At 44.3% G+C, this 18177-nt stretch overlaps 1 protein-coding gene across 1 annotated transcript in view; it reads right to left on the bottom strand.

Annotated features, from left to right (window-relative positions):
• Positions 1 to 9817, bottom strand: part of LOC126456310 (neuropeptide CCHamide-1 receptor-like) — a 68418-nt gene extending 58601 nt beyond the window's left edge. Inside the window, exon 1 of the mRNA XM_050092061.1 lies at positions 9491 to 9817. Coding sequence (XP_049948018.1) covers positions 9491 to 9817 — 327 coding nt within the window. The remainder of the gene's footprint in view (positions 1 to 9490) is intronic.
• Positions 9818 to 18177: the final 8360 nt, after the last annotated feature.

Here is an 18177-nt window from a genome sequence, read left to right as displayed (position 1 = left end):
ATTTTTTTCTAATCAGTTATATCTCAGCACAATATACTCTGCAACACCCTTAAAAGCTTTTCAAACTGTTTCTGATCGTCCTGTACATGCAATGTAAGACTAAGCGAGGACGGAGAATTAGCCTTGGCTGAAGAGCGCTTCACAGTAGCGCTTACTGTCGACTTGGAAAATACTTGTGTTATCTGGCTGGCCTGTGGCTGGTGGGACATTATTACTGAGGAAGCACTTGAGATACGACCTGGCATTCCCGAACAGCTAAGCGCGTCACAGCGCCGCTTCCGAGATACGAGGAGGTTACCCTTCCCCGAATCGATACTCCATCGCAGATTAGTAACGAGGGCTGTTGAGCTGTATAGCCTGCATAGCTGGTGTCCCACATTCAACTATGTGGACACTATGGTGGCTTTAGAAAGCTTCCTCACACTTGAAAATGAACTACTGTAGACCCAGACAGATGGGGCGCACAGATTCCGCTCCGGGGTGAGTGGTGCCGCCAGAATGGGAAGGAGGCAACCAACTACCAAGAACATTGGCTCAAGCCATATAGCTGTGCCTGACACTATAAATGCTGGATATGGCAAAAGAAGAAGGAAAAGAAGAAGAAGAAGAAGAATTGAGATGCAATTACATCGAATGTCCTTTATTGAGAAAAGCGATTTGCTCTCATTGTTGCTTGGCCACCTTTATTCGTAACAATGACACAGGAGTGACAACACTCTGCATTTTGCAAGACGGCAGAGGGCCAGCTGCTGATCACGTGTACACAGGACCAGGAGGTGACGTTCTATGTACCTCCAGCACTTATCCTGAAGGTGAACAGAGGGACCATGTCTTCTGTAACGTCAAGGACACTGTGTAAAAATGGTTCAAATGGCTCTGAACACTATGGGACTCAACTTCTGAGGTCATTAGTCCCCTAGAACGTCGAACTAGTTAAACCTAAATAACCTAAGGATATCACACACATTCATGCCCGAGGCAGGATTCGAACCTGCGACGGTAGCGGTCTCGCTAACTGTGTAAAAATATAAAGCAGAAAAACGAATAAAAGTGAGCATGCACTAGTAATTTTAGAGATCTGTGATCCGTGAGCCATGGACCCTGCCGTTTGTGGCGTTACTTGCGTGCCTCAGCCCCTTAGGGCCCCTTGGTCCAGAGACAGGTAGTGCTATTTTCATTGTTTTCTACAAGAAGTGCCTAGTAACCACAGTTTAGTGAATAAACAGCCGCCTTTAGTGAATTAGCAGTCTAGTTAAAGGTTGATTGACTCTCTTCAGTAAATTGATTCCTTAGGATGGATAGGATGTGTGACTGCTGTGTACGGACGCATAAGGAGCTGGCCACTGTTCGCGAACAGCTGAGCGTGTTGATGGCCGCGGTCAGCCGTCTTCAGGCTGCTGCCTCGGAGTGTAGCGGCAGTGGGGAGTCTGGTACGTCGCAAGGTACACTCCATGTGTTACATGCTTCACCCACTGTCCCTGCTGTCGAGACATCTTCGCGTGTACTGGGCGCGGTTGGGCCCCCCTCTCCCCAAGGGGAGTGGCGGGTTCAGCGGCGTTCGCGGCGCACGAGGCGGAGGGTCAATGTGGAGGCTGGCCGTGTGGCATCGCCCGCTCTGCCTGTGAGTGGACATGTGGCTGCTCCTTCAGAAAGGTCCGAGCAGGCACACGGGGGGAGGGGTTTATTAGTTATTGGGAGCTCCAACGTTAGGCGGGTGATGGAGCCCCTTAGGGCAATAGCGGGAAGGTCGGGGAAGAAGGCCAGGGTTCACTCTGTCCGCTTGCCGGGGGGTCTCATCCGAGATGTGGAGGAGGCCCTACCGGCGGCGATAGAGAGCACTGGGTGCACCCGACTGCAAATTTTTGCTCATGTCGGCACCAATGACTCCTGCCGTCTGGGTTCAGAGGTCATCCTCAGTTCGTACAGGCGGTTGGCGGAATTGGTGAAGGCAGAAAGCCTCGTTCGCGGGGTGAAATCAGAGCTAACTATTTGTAATATCGTTCCCAGAACCGATCGCGGTCCTCTGGTTTGGAGCCGAGTGGAAGGCTTAAACCAGAGGCTCAGACGATTCTGCGGAGATCTGGGGTGCAAATTTCTCGACCTCCGCTATCGGCTGGAGAAATGTAGGGTTCCCCTGAATAGGTCAGGCGTGCACTACACACCGGAGACGTCTACAAGGGTAGCAGAGTACGTGTGGAATGCACATGGTTTTTTTTTAGGTTAGATACTTCCCTCCCTAGGCCCGACAAGACGCCTCCTGAGATGAGACAAGGTAGGAGTAGGCAAAATGCAACAGGGAATAACAATATTAATGTGCTAATAGTAAACTGCAGGAGCGTCTACAGAAAGGTCCCAGAACTGCTCTCATTAATAAACGGTCACAACGCCCATATAGTACTAGGGACAGAAAGTTGGCTGAAACCAGACGTAAACAGTAATGAAATCCTAAACTCAGATTGGAATGTATACCGCAGAGACAGGCTGGACAGTGAAGGGGGAGGCGTGTTTATAGCGATAAGAAGTGCAAAAGTATCGAAGGAAATTGACGGAGATCCGAAATGTGAAATGATTTGGGTGAAGGTCACGGTTAAAGCAGGCTCAGACATGGTAATTGGATGTCTCTATAGGCCCCCTGGCTCAGCAGCTTTTGTGGCTGAGCACCTGAAGGATAATTTGGATAATATTTCGAGTAGATTTCCCCACCATGTTATAGTTCTGGGTGGAGATTTTAATATGCCGGATATAGACTGGGAGACTCAGACGTTCATAACGGGTGGCAGGGACAAAGAATCCAGTGAAATTTTTTTAAGTGCTTTATTTGAAAATTACCTTGAGCAGTTAAACAGAGAACCGACTCGTGGCGATAACATATTAGACCTTCTGGTGACAAACGGACCCGAACTATTTGAAAAAGTTAACGCAGAACAGGGAATCAGCGATCATAAAGCGGTTACGGCATCGATGATTTCAGCCGTAAATAGGAATATTAGAAAGGGTAGGAAGATTTTTCTGTTTAGAAAAAGTGACAAAAAGCAGATTTTAGAGTACCTGTTGGCTCAACACAAAAGATTTGTCTCAAGTACAGATAGTGTTGAGGATCAGTGGACAAAGTTCAAAACCGTCGTACATAATGCGTTAGATGAGTATGTGCCAAGCAAGATCGTAAGAGATGGAAAAGAGCCACCGTGGTACAAAAACCGAATTAGAAAACTGCTGCGGAAGCAAAGGGAACTTCACAGCAAACATAAACATAGCCAAAGCCTTGCAGACAAACAAAAATTACGAGAAGCGAAATGTAGTGTGAGGAGGGCTATGCGAGAGGCGTTCAATGAATTCGAAAGTAAAGTTCTATGTACTGACTTGGCAGAAAATCCTAAGAAATTTTGGTCTTATGTCAAAGCGGTAGGTGGATCAAAACAAAATGTCCAGACACTCTGTGACCAAAATGGTACTGAAACAGAGGATGACAGACTAAAGGCCGAAATACTAAATGTCGTTTTCCAAAGTTGTTTCACAGAGGAAGATTGCACTGTAGTTCCTTCTCTAAATTGTCGCACAGATGACAAAATGGTAGATATCGAAATAGACGACAGAGGGATAGAGAAACAATTAAAATCGCTCAAAAGAGGAAAGGCCTCTGGACCTGATGGGATATCAGTTCAATTTTACACAGAGTACGCGAAGGAACTTGCCCCCCTTCTTGCAGCGGTGTACCGTAGGTCTCTAGAAGAGCGTAGCGTTCCAAAGGATTGGAAAAGGGCACAGGTCATCCCCGTTTTCAAGAAGAGACGTCGAGCAGATGTGCAGAACTATAGACCTATATCTCTAACGTCGATCAGTTGTAGAATTTTGGAACACGTATTGTGTTCGAGTATAATGACTTTTCTGGAGACAAGAAATCTACTCTGTAGGAATCAGCATGGATTTCGAAAAAGACGGTCTTGTGAAACCCAGCTCGCGCTATTCGTCCACGAGACTCAGAGGGCCATAGACACGGGTTCACAGGTAGATGCCGTGTTTCTTGACTTCCGCAAGGCGTTCGATACAGTTCCCCACAGTCGTTTAATGAACAAAGTAAGAGCATATGGACTATCAGACCAATTGTGTAATTGGATTGAGGAGTTCCTAGATAACAGGACGCAGCATGTCATTCTCAATGGAGAGAAGTCTTCCGAAGTAAGAGTGATTTCAGGTGTGCCGCAGGGGAGTGTCATAGGACCGTTGCTATTCACAATATACATAAATGACCTTGTGGATGACATCGGAAGTTCACTGAGGCTTTTTGCGGATGATGCTGTGGTGTATCGAGAGGTTGTAACAATGGAAAATTGAACTGAAATGCAGGAGGATCTGCAGCGAATTGACGCATGGTGCAGGGAATGGCAATTGAATCTCAATGTAGACAAGTGTAATGTGCTGCGAATACACAGAAAGATAGATCCTTTATCATTTAGCTACAAAATAGCAGGTCAACAACTGGAAGCAGTTAATACCATAAATTATCCGGGAGTACGCATTAGGAGTGATTTAAAATGGAATGATCATATAATGTTGATCGTCGGTAAAGCAGATGCCAGACTGAGATTCATTGGAAGAATCCTAAGGAAATGCAATCCGAAAACAAAGGAAGTAGGTTACAGTACGCTTGTTCGCCCACTGCTTGAATACTGCTCAGCAGTGTGGGATCCGTTGATAGAAGATATAGAGAAGATCCAACGGAGAGCAGCGCGCTTCGTTACAGGATCATTTAGTAATCGCGAAAGCGTTACGGAGATGATAGATAAACTCCAGTGGAAGACTCTGCAGGAGAGACGCTCAGTAGCTCGGTACGGGCTTTTGTCAAAGTTTCGAGAACATACCTTCACCGAAGAGACAAGCAGTATTTTGCTCCCTCCTACGTATATCTCGCGAAGAGAACATGAGGATAAAATCAGAGAGATTAGAGCTCACACAGGGGCATACCGACAATCCTTCTTTCCACGAACAATACGAGACTGGAATAGAAGGGAGAACCGATAGAGGTACTCAAGGTACCCTCCGCCACACACCGTCAGATGGCTTGCGGAGTATGGATGTAGATGTAGATGTAAGATATTCGTACCATAGGTGCACCCTCAGCGGTGGCGTGTGCAATGAAAGGCCAGACAAAAATGTGGTAACTGGAGAGGGGCAGCAGTCTTCTCATTAGTTGCAAGGACAACAGTTTGGATGATTGACTGATCTGATCTTGTAGCAACAACAACGCGCCTGGAATAAAAGAAATTCCGTCAAAACTACCGATAGCCCTCGGAGAGCCACCCACGATAAAAGTATTTCATCTGTTGTGCAAGATGAATGAGACAGGTGAAATACACTCACACTGAAGAAGAATGTAATAATTCCAGTAACTAAGAAAGCAGCTACTAACATCTGTCAATATCACCGAACTATCAGTTTAATAATTCTCGGTTGGAAGATATTAAGACGAATTATTTACAGAATAATGGGAAAACTCGTAGAGGCCAATCTCGGGAAAGAAATGTTTGGATTTCGGAGGAGTGCAGGAACACGCGAAGCTATACTGATCCCTTGTTTTATCTTGGAAGACAGGGTCATGAAAGGCAAACCTATGTTTATAGCTTTTGTAGGTTCAGAGAAAGTTTTTCAAAAAGTCGACTGAAATACATTGTTTGGAACTCTGAAGGTACCAGGGGTCAAATTCAGGGAGCGGACGCTGTCAATAACATGTACGAAAGCCTGACAGCTGTTTAAGAGTCGAGGGACATGAAAGTAAAGCACTGGTCGAGAAGGCAATGAGAAAGCGTTGTACCCTAGCGCCTGTGTTATTCAGCCTGTACAATGAGAAAGCAGTGAAGGTAGCCAAAGAAAAATTGGCAGTAGGAATTAAAGTTCAGGATCAAGGAATGAAACCTTTGAGGTTTGTCTAATGCATTAACAAATTCAAAAGAAGGAAATGGAATGTAGTCGAATTAAATACCGTCATGCCGAAGGAATTATACTAGGAAGCAACACAGTAAAAACAGTAGATGAGTTTTGCTCTTTGGATGGCAAAACAACTGATGATGACCGAAGTAGAGAGGATATAACATGTACACTGGAAATGACAAGAAAAGCGTTTCAGAAGAAGTGGAATCTGTTAACATCGAATATAGACAAGTGTGGATGATAAAACAGTTCAGACAGTAAGAGAATAGAATCTTTCGGAATGTGGTGCTACAGAAGAATACTGAAGATTAAATGTGTAGATCACGTAAGTTATAAGCAGGTAATGAATAGAGTCACCGAGATAAGAAATTTGTGGCACAACTTGACTAAAAGAAGGGATCAGTTGATACGACACTTTCTGAGACAAAAAGGGCTCACCAGTTTATCATTGGAATGATGTGGGGGTGGGGGACAAAAATCGCAGAGGGAGACCAAGAGTTGGATACAGTAAGCTGGTTCACAAGGATGCGGGTTGCAGCAGTTATCCGGAGATAAGGAGTCCTGAACAGGATAGAGTAGCACGAAGAGCTTCATTAAACCATCTTCGTACTGAAAACGAAGAGAGCAACAACATACACATATAAACTGACGGAAAAAATCACAACACCAAAAAATAATTGATACAAAGTAATGACATTTGGAATATGTTTTTATAGGTAACATTATTAACATTGCAAGATCACAGGATAATGCAAGCGCGAGATAAGCCACTGAAAATGTGTAATGATGGTACATTAATAACCAGTGTCGGAACCAGGATGTTGAATTTAAGCATGTAAACGTGCATGCCTTGTCTTTTACGCGTACCGAATGTCAGTTTGTTGGATGGGGCTCCATGCCTGTTGCAATACAGGGACGCTTAATGCTGTTCGTGGATAACGTAGCTGTTGTCGTCTGATGACGTCCCATATGTGCTCGACTGCAAACGGATCTGCTGATCGAGCAGGCCAAGACAACACTTCGACAATCTGCTGAGCATGTTGGGTTAAATGAGCGGTATGTGGGCGACCGTTTTCCTGATGGGCACCACCTCTAGAATGGTGTTCACGACTAGGAGCTTAGCAAGTCCAGTCACCAAATTGACGGACAAATTTGCAGTCAGTGCGTGGGATAACCACGAGACTGCTCATGCTGTCACACGGATCCTCATCCCAGACCATAACTGCTGGTGTAGGTTTATTGTGTCCAGCACGCAGACAGGATGGTTGCATACACTCAACTTCATCACTGGCATCAAGGCAGAGCCAGATTTTATCAGAAAACGTAACAGACTTCCACCCTGCCCTGCAGTGTGCTCTCGTTTGACACCCGTGAATTCGCAAACGGCTGTGGTTTGGCGTCAGTGGAATAGACGCTAGAGGGTTTCTGTCTCGGAGCTGTCCTTGAAGTAACCGATTTGTAACATTTCGTTGTGTCACTGTCGGGCCAACTGCAGCTCAAAGTGTTGCTTCACCTGCAGTACGATGCGCCAAAGGCACATGCCGAACATGACGGTCTTCCCTATCGGCCGTGACAAGTGACCCTCCTTGCGGCAGTACGTTCTCGTGACCAAAACTGCCAACAATATTGTACAGTGGCTACAATCCTTTCAAGACTTTCTGCAGTATGACAGATAGAACGTCCAGCCTCTCGTAGCTCTATCACACGGCCTCGTTCAAACTCAGTGAAGTGTTGATAATGGTCTTTTTGTCGCCTTAAAGGCGTTGATGACTAACATCAACTCAGCACGTCCAATCTCAAAGTAACTCTCACGACCGTTACGGCGTGCATTTAAAGCAAATCCGGTTCGCATCTTTATAGTGGCGCTACTGGCGTGAAACTGGAACCGATATCATCTTTCACACGTAAAGAGGAGGACGGAAGGATGATTGGGCTTAACTTCCCGTCGACATCGACGTCATTAGTGCAGAACACAGGCTCGGATTGCATGAGAAATGCGCAGGGAAATGAGCCGTGCCTTTTCAGAGGAACCCTCCACACATTTTCTCCACTGACAATTAGAAATGCTACACCAAGAAGAAATGCAGACGATAAACGGGTATTCATTGGACAAATATATTATACTACAGCTGACATGTGATTACATTTTCACCCAATTTGGGTGGATAGATCCTGAGAAATCAGTACCCAGAACAACGACCTCTGGCCGTAATAACGGCCTTCATACGCCTAGGCATTGAGTCAAACAGAGCTTGAATGGCGTGTACAGGTACAGCTGCCCGTGCAGCTTCAACACGATTCCACACTTCACAAGAGTAGTGACTGGCGTATTGTGGCGAGCCAGTTGCTCGGCCACCATTCACCAGACGTTTTCAATTGGTGAGAGATCGGGAGAATGTGCGGGCCAGGGCAGCAGTCGAACATTTTTTTATCCAGAAAGGCGGTGTGCATTATCCTGCAGAAATGTAGGGTTTCGCAGGGATCAAATGAAGGGTAGAGCCACGGGTCGTAACACATGTGAAATGTTACGTCCACTGTTCAAAGTGCCGTCAATGAGAACAAGAGGTGATCGAGACGTGTAACCAATGGCACCCCATACCATCACGTCGGGTGATACGCCAGTATGGCGATAACGAATACACGCTTCCAATGTGCGTTCACCGCGATGTCGCCAAACACGGATGTGACCATCATGATGCTGTAGAAAGGTGCACCCAGGTTCGTCGTTGAGTACACCATCGCAGGCGCTCCTGTCTGTGATGCTGCGTCAGTGGTAATCGCAGCCATGGTATCGGAGCTGACAGTCCATGCTGCTGAAAACGTCGTCGAATTATTCGTGCAGATGGATGTTGTCTTGCAAACGTCCCCATCTGTTGACTCAGGGATCGAGACGCGGCTGCACGATCCGTTACAGCGAGAAAGCGGATAAGATGGCAGTTATATCGACTGCTAGTGATACGAGGCCCTCGGGATCCAGCACGGCGTTCCGTATTACCCTCCTGAACCGACCGATTCCATATTCTGCTAACAGTCATTGGATCTCGACCAAAGCGAGCAGCAATGTCGCGAATCAATAAACCGCAATCGCGATAGCCTACAATCCGACCTTTATCAAAGTCAGAAACGTGATGGTACGCATTTCTCCTCCTTACACGAGGCATCACAACATTTCATTAGGCAACGCCGGTCAACTGCTGTTTTTATATGAGAAATCGGTTGGAAACTTTCCTCATGTCGCACGTTGTAGGTGTCGCCACCGGTGGCAATCTCGTGTGAATGCTCTGAAAAGCTAATCATTTGCATATCACAGCATCTTCTTCTGCCGGTTAAATTTCGCGTCTGTAGTACGTCATGTTTGTGGTGTAGCAATTTTAATGGCCAGTAGTGTACTTGAAGCGATTTAGGGAAATCACGGAAAACCTAAATCTGAGTACGAAGAATACTGACTTGCTTATAGAGTTGGCTTCACAATTTTGTCTTCGCTGTAGTAGTGACTTTGTCGGGATGATTAGGATGAAATACTACGAAGACCGTGTACGGTGTTCAGCACGGGTGCAGTACTCACCGTGTAGACGGTCCCGGTGAACGGGACGCAGGTGATGATGACCAGGAGGTCGCCGAGTGCCAGCGACAGGATGTAGGTGTTGGGCGCGCTGCGCATGTTGCGGTGGCGCGCGAAGATGAGCACCAGGGTGCCGTTGCCCAGCACGCCGGCCACGAAGATGAGCGAGAAGATGATGGGCACCAGGTAGGTCTCGGGCCGCAGGTGGTACGGCAGATACGTCTCGTTGGGCATGGCGGTCGTGCTGGCCGCAGACAGCGTCACGTTGGCCCACGCCGCCCACGACCAGTTCCCGCCGTCCTCCACCTCAGCCTGCGCCTCTTGCGTCATTGTGTGCAGCTCACTCCCCTCTCTACCAGCTCCACTTCATTCCTATTCTTGCATCATGTGTTTCTAAGTTCACTAGCAGCGTGCAAAGTTTCCGTCTAACTGGTCACCAGAGGTCAGTATAGAGCACCACTATAGACGTAAAACTGAGAAATTAATAAGTTCACGTGCCAAAAGAGATTTCTGGCGCTCGTCTATTAATGCCACACTTCTTCAAAATTCTAGGACACTTCTTCTGTAAATGTTCATGTGCAAAAAACAAATGTCAAAAAGACTAGATTAGTGTCTTGGTGTGAAGATGTAGTAGCTCATAAAGACACAAAATGTTGTTTTGAAATTTAAGTACCAAAGGGCTCATCAAATTTCGTTGATACTTCGTGAAAGAGGAAAAGTAATTTTGCTCACTTAAGGCAGTTCCGAACATTATCTGCTCAGCTTCTTCAACTGAAGCCTCCATGAATAGCGGAGAGAACACCGTTTTATTAACTCCACGGTGGACAACTCAGCCATAGCTGCTGCGGCGCTGGTCGACTCAGGTTCTGCAACAGAAAAGGAAATTTGTTTAGCAGAATAGAAATTAACTGGAAAATAAATGTAAGGAATGCTTCAAAAGAAAGCTGCACTACTGAAAAAAGAAGATGTAGCCAAATAAATGTTTACAGTAATGTAAAAGTTTGTCAATTTCGGTCGCAAATATTCAAATAATTTCATTCGTAGGTTTTAATTTCTTCCTCTTAGAACAAATTTTGATCGCTTATCACATTTGTTTGTAAATTATCAATTATTTATTTACGTACAAAAACCGTGAGGCGTCTCAAAATGTAGAACAAATTGCTATAAATGTATACGATTTTTTGGAGCAAAAAGTTAAGTAAGATAATGTGTGTTGATACACTGGATAGTTTTCAACAAACGACAAAATTTCGATACCAGTTTCCCTTCCTTCACTTCTTATTTCTTCTCCAATCCTATCACCTCTCTTTTCTTTTATTCGCCGGCCGCTGTGGCCGAGCGGTTCTAGGTGCTTCAGTCACGAACCGCGCGACCGCTACGGTCGCAGGTTCGAATCCTGCCTCGGGGATGAATGTGTGTGATGTCCTTAGGTAAGCTAGGTATAAGTAGTTCTAAGTTCTAGGGGACTGATGACCTCAGATGTTAAGTCCCACGGTGCTCTGAGCAATTTGAACCATTTTTCTTTTATTCCTTTCCTTCTGCTTCTCTCTCGCTTCATTCAATTTCTTCCACTTTTGATCTTTTCTTTTATTCTGTTACCTTTTCTGTTTCCTTGTCCTTCGGTTGTTCTTTTTTTTGTTTTTAGTTTTCTGTTTGGTCTCCTATATTGTTATTTGTGTTGATTCTTTCTCATCGCAATCTTATTTTCCCACTCTCTAGATTCATTTGCATGTTCACATGTTCACATTCTATATTCTCAATATGTGTCAGAATTATTTTGCGATAATTAAGAAAAAAAATTACAGTCAGCCTCCTTTTGTCTGTGGAGTTTCATTATTATGATTTGATAAGAATTTGTATTTGTTTTCATTTTCGTAAAATATAGCTGATATCTGCGCTTTTGGCACCTTTTGAACTGCATTACTTATCAGCACACATTCCTCCAAAATGACTAGTTATATCTAACTAACTGTCTCTGATGAACAGCCATAGCTATCTCTCTTTAGAGTTTTAATGGACATTTTAATTACAGCTACTGCAGGTGAGTTGAGGTGGTTAGCTCGTGACTCTTGTAACATGTTTTAAAATTACCATTGCAGTAGCATGTGTTTCTGGATAAGATACTTATAGTAGTATCAACACGTAGGTCAGGTTTAAATAAATAGACTTCTTGCAACTGGGTGGCTATTTATCAAGTGAGGTACTCATAATTGCTGTTAGCAGACATACTCTAAATTTTGTGTCATCTACAGAAGGAGTCGTGGGGAATGAGTCACCTGCATACAGTAGCTAGCTGCTGCACACCTCTGTCCATCTAAAGGGAACCACGCACACGGCCAGTTTCCGCGTTGCTGTTACGAGGGAACGGCCACCCGAGCAATCGGTGGGAGGTGATTGCTTGCTCCACGGAGCGCGCCTATCTACTACATGCCGCACTGGCCGCTCAGATTAAAAGCCTCGCTTGGAGTCTCTTGGTCGCGCGCTACCGCTAAGGCCTCTACAGAAAACGTCGCCTGCTCGTCTGTGCACGCTCTCAGACACTGCAGCAACACAACCGTCTCATCTGAAAGACAGGAAGAACGTGAACACCACCGACAATATCTTGAAAGTTATTCACTTTGGTAAAAAGGACCCGTGATCTCCAGTAACTTGTCGCAGAGCCATAATGTAGATGTGATTTATTCGGTATGTTACCCAAAAGGAAGGAAAAAATATTGAGCTTTCTATTCAGATGGAAGGTATTATCAACAGAGGCAGAAAATGGAATGAGGGAAGTTGGGGCAGAACGAGTTACTTGAAGAGTTCAGTGAAAGGGCACTAGTTCAGGTATACATGCCAAGTTCACAAGCAGAGTATGAAGAGACACAGAAAGTATAGGAGAATACTGAATCGGTAATTTGGTATGTAAAACGAGATGGTTGGCACGGCGGGCGTTCAATAAGTAATGCAGCTCATATTTTTCTGAGAGCTGGTTGGTTTTATTCAAGATTTCAATACACCATAACACTCTCCATTCTTTTGGATAGAAAAACCTATCTTTCAGCATAATCTCCGTTCAGTGCGATGACCGTAAGTCATCTTACTGGGAGGCCACGTGTGGGGGCATGTGGGATTAGCCGAGCGGTCTAAGGCGCTGCAGTCATGGACTGTGCGACTGGTCCCGGAGGAGGTTCGAGTCCTCCCTCGGGCATGGGTGTGTGTGTTTGTCCTTAGGATAATTTAGGTAAAGTAGTCTGTAAGCTTAGGTACTGATGACCTTAGCAGTTAAGTCCCATAAGATTTCACACACATTTGATCATTTGTGTACGCATGATACCACTCTACTGGTTACGTCGGGGCCAACGCATTACGGCTTCAATAGCCTCCCTGTCACCCATGTACTGTTTCTCGCAGAGTGAATCCTTCATTGGGCCAGACAGATGAAAGTCAGAAGGTAAGAGATGCTGGCTGCAGGGTGGATGAGGAAGAACAGTCAAAGACAGTTTTGTGAGATCCTCTTGGGTGCCTCACACAAAGCATTGCGTTGTCTTCGAGAAGGAGAAGTTCTTCACACATTTGTGGCGACGAACACGTTGAAGTCTCTTCTGAGGGTAGCACAGAACACTCCAGAACTGACCATTCCAGCATGAGGGATTACGTCTAACAGAATAACGCCTTCAGAGTCCATGACTTTAAGGACTAAGTGTACGGTTTTGAACTTTTCCTTCGGAGGAGAGTTGCCGCCACACCAGGGATTGGCGTTCCTTTTACGGTTGTAAGTAATGATCCCATGTTACATGGCCTCTGACAATGTTCGACAAATAACTGTCACGATCAGCCTCGTAACGCGCAAGCAGTTCTGCACAGATGGTGCTTCATTGGTTTTTATGGTCGTCTGTTAGGTGACGAGGATCCCAGCGGCACACGCCTTTGAGTATCCAGACTGGTGAACGAGTGTGTCAGCACTTCCAAAAGAGACGTGCAGCTATGCAGCGAGGTGTTTCATTGCGGTCTGTCGATCACCTCGAATGAGAGTTTCCGCACGATACTAATGGTTCAAATGGCTCTAGGCACTATGGGACTTAACATCTGAGGTCATCAGTCCCCTGACTTAGAACTACTTAAACCTAACGAACCTAAGGACATCCCACACATCTATGCCCGAGGCAGGATTGGAACCTGCGACCGTAGCAGCAGTGCAGTTCCAGACTGAAGCGCCTAGAACCGCTAGGCCACAGCGGCCGGCCCACACGATACCACATTATAGGAGCCTCTGTGATGTGCGGGCGGCCGTCACGCCGCGGAATGGACAGGCCTGCGCGACCTGGTTGCGATGATGACGCCTCGCGCAAGGACTCGCCGCGCTTTTGTTCACTGACAGATCTCCGTAGACATTCCGCAAGTGCCTGTGAATATATACAATGCTCCGGTTTTCCGCCAAAATAAACGTCTGTGACAGCTCTATGCTATGAACGTACCTCCGTTGTAGACGCTATTTTGAAAGCTAGGTAAAGCGCCGCCACCTATTGAAGCTTCATGAAACTATAGGGGTTGAAGCGTGAATATTCCGACACGTCCAGCAACAAATTCTGCAGTTTCCCACTGAAACTCGCAGAGGAAAAAAATGTGTTGCGTTACTTATTCAACGCCCTCATGGTAATGGGGAGTGTTACGTAATGGAGGATTTGTAGTTATAGTTCCACCGATACAACTGTTGCATTAAAACAACGAAACGCTGTATTAACTAAATACCTTCGCGTCTGCTGTCGTAAGTATTCACAAGGTCAAATTTGATGTCGGTTCAACTTCTCAGAGACGGCGCTGATTGCACGACTGAAAAACAAAGACAGTTCGTAAATATTGCGATGGTAAGCTTACTCAACAGAATATAAATAAAATAAAGAATATTATAAGCAGTTTAAGAGGAAAGAGTGAAAACTAGTAGAAAACAGAATCGGTTGAAGCAATGAGTGTATCGTATTATTTAATACAGAGATCAAAATAGATTAAAATAGAGGAATTGTAGGTATAGTTCCACCGATACAACTGTTGCATTAAAACAACGAAACGCTGTATTAACTAAATACCTTCGCGTCTGCTGTCGTAAGTATTCACAAGGTCAAATTTGATGTCGGTTCAACTTCTCAGAGACGGCGCTGATTGCACGACTGAAAAACAAAGACAGTTCGTAAATATTGCGATGGTAAGCTTACTCAACAGAATATAAATAAAATAAAGAATATTATCAGCAGTTTAAGAGGAAAGAGTGAAAACTAGTAGAAAACAGAATCGGTTGAAGCAATAAGCGTAACGTATTATTTAATACAGAGATCAAAATAGATTAAAACATTGAAATTGGAACAGCAAGCTTGGAAAGAAAATGATCTATCACAGGGATATTTATTATCTTATTACTGGTTCCGTGCCTCAAGAAATAAAAGAAAGCTTCTGAACCAGAATTACAGGAGAAGGGGGTCATATAACGGAAAAATCAACGAAGACGTATGTGCTAAACGGTCCGTATGCACAGTATTTAATTCATCTGACGATAAAGAAAATGAATACATAGATGATAAGGAATATGATGAAGTGCAGCTGCAGTCATTTGAACTTACAAATTGGGGGATTCATACAGTGATTAAGTAAATGCGTTAAAAGCCTCTGAATGCAAATGGATTACTAAAGAGCTGAAAATGAATGCGAAGTAACTTACCACTTAAGCGACGCTAAAATAACACTGAATATTTTCTAAGAACTGAACATAAACTGGGAAGGCACTCTAACTGCAGGAAAAAGCAACGGTAAATTTACTGGCGGCACTAAATAACATCAAATGCTGGCTGCTACCTTTACTGAAACTCGCAAATCTTAAAATATTCTTGCTGTCTCGAGTACTCAAAATAATAACATAAAGGCTAAAGTACTAGTGTTCAACTACATCTTCCTGTTCCGTTTTCTAATTATCACCCATAATACTTGATGAAAGAGAAGGTTTTAGCTGCATCTTAGACTACGGGATCTGTAATGCAGGCCTTTGCCGATGCGAAATATTTCATAACCCTTCTGACACTATACCTACAATATCAATCAACCTTGGGAAGTTTATCTCCCTACCTCAGAGAATTGTTTTTAAATCGAAAATTATGAAGAGAAGTAAATACACCTGTGCCTCATCGATTCAGAAATATTAATTTATCTCTGCTCAACATTTCTCCATACGATTAACCCAGGTGAATAACATCAGTTCACGTTGCCCCCTGGAACAAGGACAGGCGTCATTGATAAATAGTTCCCTCCTGCTGTGAAAAGAACCAATTACAAATATTTTTGGAAATTAGATTTTATATTTACGACCTAGAAGAAATTTCAGAGTATTGTGTATACAAGGTGAGGTGCCTGTCTCATCCATTTCTAACTACTTTTGACCCGTTAAAGACGTTTCTAATCAGATTTCATCTAGAGGAACAACAACCACTTTGTCATGAAACAGAACACCCGTGCGTTCATGCAACTTCATGAATAACCGAGATATATGCATCAAGTTTGCTTTTTCAAGGAAACTTCGCTATTTTTGACGCCAGAACAGCCGATTTCATTGTACATATTAGGTGATACGTAATTCTTCTATAGAACCATCAAGAAATCAACGAGCAAAAATACATTGCACATAGTGATTTTTGTTCTGTTGCTGCAGCCGTTTAATGTCCCGAAAGCTTACGCCACCGATGCAGTAGCTATGTGATGCTTCCGCTACTCTGGACGGAAACCTGTGTCATCTAGACGTTAGACGTCGTTATTTGTGTGTGGCCTCTTGGAGGAATTAGCCGAAATGAGTGGAATCACTGTCTACGTAGACCAAATTTGTCATAAGGAGTGGTACAATTCATTTACAGCGTGTTGCTAATAAAACTTCAACACAATCGACTCGTTAGCAACGAGTTAGGAGTACAGTGCCATTTATTGAGGAAGAATTGGTCGACGTGTTCTTAATTCATGGCGACATGCATAAGAGGAACGGAATTGCATGCAGGACGGTTCTCAGGTAGACCCTCTCCAACTTGCCCCACCTTCGTAAAAGAGGTTCTTTATCAAAAGAGGAGAAGACCCTAATCAGCCCGATCACCCGACTTGAAGCCGCTGGAATTTGCAAAGCATGTCATCTATACACAAGTTCCAATGACTGCGGAGAACATGATACACTGGATACAGGTGAGTGTCAAGTGTGGACTGTAATCATCGTGTGGCTGCGAAACTTGGTAGATTTGATGATGCTTTAATGCAGAACCGACCCGCGCTCTAAAAAGGTTAGTTATAATTTCGGCCACTACGTGCAAACCTCGCACTGTACAGCATCACGTCGATGTCATCCTTATTTATATTGAACAGACCGTATAATAAACTGCGTAACGAAGCTAATATTATGCCATTCTCACTAGTTTGATACATTCTGCCCGTTTCCCATTCCTAATCCATTGCATAAGTAAACACTTCTATACGTCTTTCTTGGATTAACAGAGCCCGATTTTGCCAAAACTGGAAATAATTTATTTGCAGCGTAAATCGATTCCGAATTAACGCGTTAGATTGCCTACCAATTTCCACTGTCATACGATAATTACAGCCCACACTGGACCTCTGTGAGTAGCTGCACTTCAATGATAGCCACCCGGTATTTGTAAAGGTTTGGGCCGTGTTTGTTTTAATAAAGCATTACTTTCTTTCACGTAAGTCATATGAGGACCATGGGTGAGCTGTGAACCAATCAGATCTCCTACGAAAAAACGGTACTGCATTTACATTGCGTTGACGGTGTCACAACTCTGATCCCTCTTCAATGCCGCCTTATGTCGTTATGGTTTAGTGCCTCCGAGCAGAACTCTTCAAATCAGCAACTGTGATGTAACTTTTACTATCTGGTCGGAAATGATCCTCTTGCGCTGCCACTTGCTTTGCCTGTGAGAGGTGTTTCAATTTTACTCAGCCGTCTCTGGTGAATTATTCGCGGCGCCATATTGTCTAAATGACTCCTGTAGTAGGAAACACGTTTAAACCTTCTTAAATTGTAAAACATAGGCGTGACCCTACATTGTAACCCGGCGGCGTGAGAGAGTGGTGCAAGCTTCCGGGTGATTAGTCATTCAACGGCTGTAAAAACAGGGTATTTTTACCCTGCGATTTCGTGATAGACGTACAAAAGAGTTACATCACTCCAATCTTCTCATCGACGTTTGTTATTCTGGCGGCAAAAAATCTTAGTTTAATTTAATATGACAAAATTAGTTCATCGCGGTTGTCAATGAAGTTGCGAGTACGCATTTCTGTTTGTCTCGTAAGCTCCTGGACACTATTCGTCTATTCGTCTAGGTAAAAATAAATTACAAACGTCTTTCACGACTAAAAAGTAATTTAAGGTGAAAAGGGTAGGGGCCCCAAGTTGCGTGTGTAAGAATTAGATGTTAAAGGATCGGTGGCAAATCATAGGACCCAATGGCTTGCGTGCTCAAGTGTCATTATCGGATAAGTAAGAAACCTGACTATCCACAAAAATGGGCTAACTTTACATGCCGCCGTCCACGTGCTACTTTTGTTCATGGCATACGGAATGATTTAAGTAAGCTGTTCACTTCAAATACTCCTAAAACTTTTGAAAATGTCGTAATTCTGCTTTGATCCAGATGAATTGTGTGAAGGACTTCCCTAAAGAATGTACA

The sequence above is a fragment of the Schistocerca serialis genome, chromosome 2 (genome assembly GCF_023864345.2).
Source record: "Schistocerca serialis cubense isolate TAMUIC-IGC-003099 chromosome 2, iqSchSeri2.2, whole genome shotgun sequence".
Classification (NCBI taxonomy): domain Eukaryota; kingdom Metazoa; phylum Arthropoda; class Insecta; order Orthoptera; family Acrididae; genus Schistocerca; species Schistocerca serialis.
The sequence above is the reverse complement of the archived record's forward strand: the minus strand, read 5'-3'. Positions and strand labels throughout refer to the sequence as shown.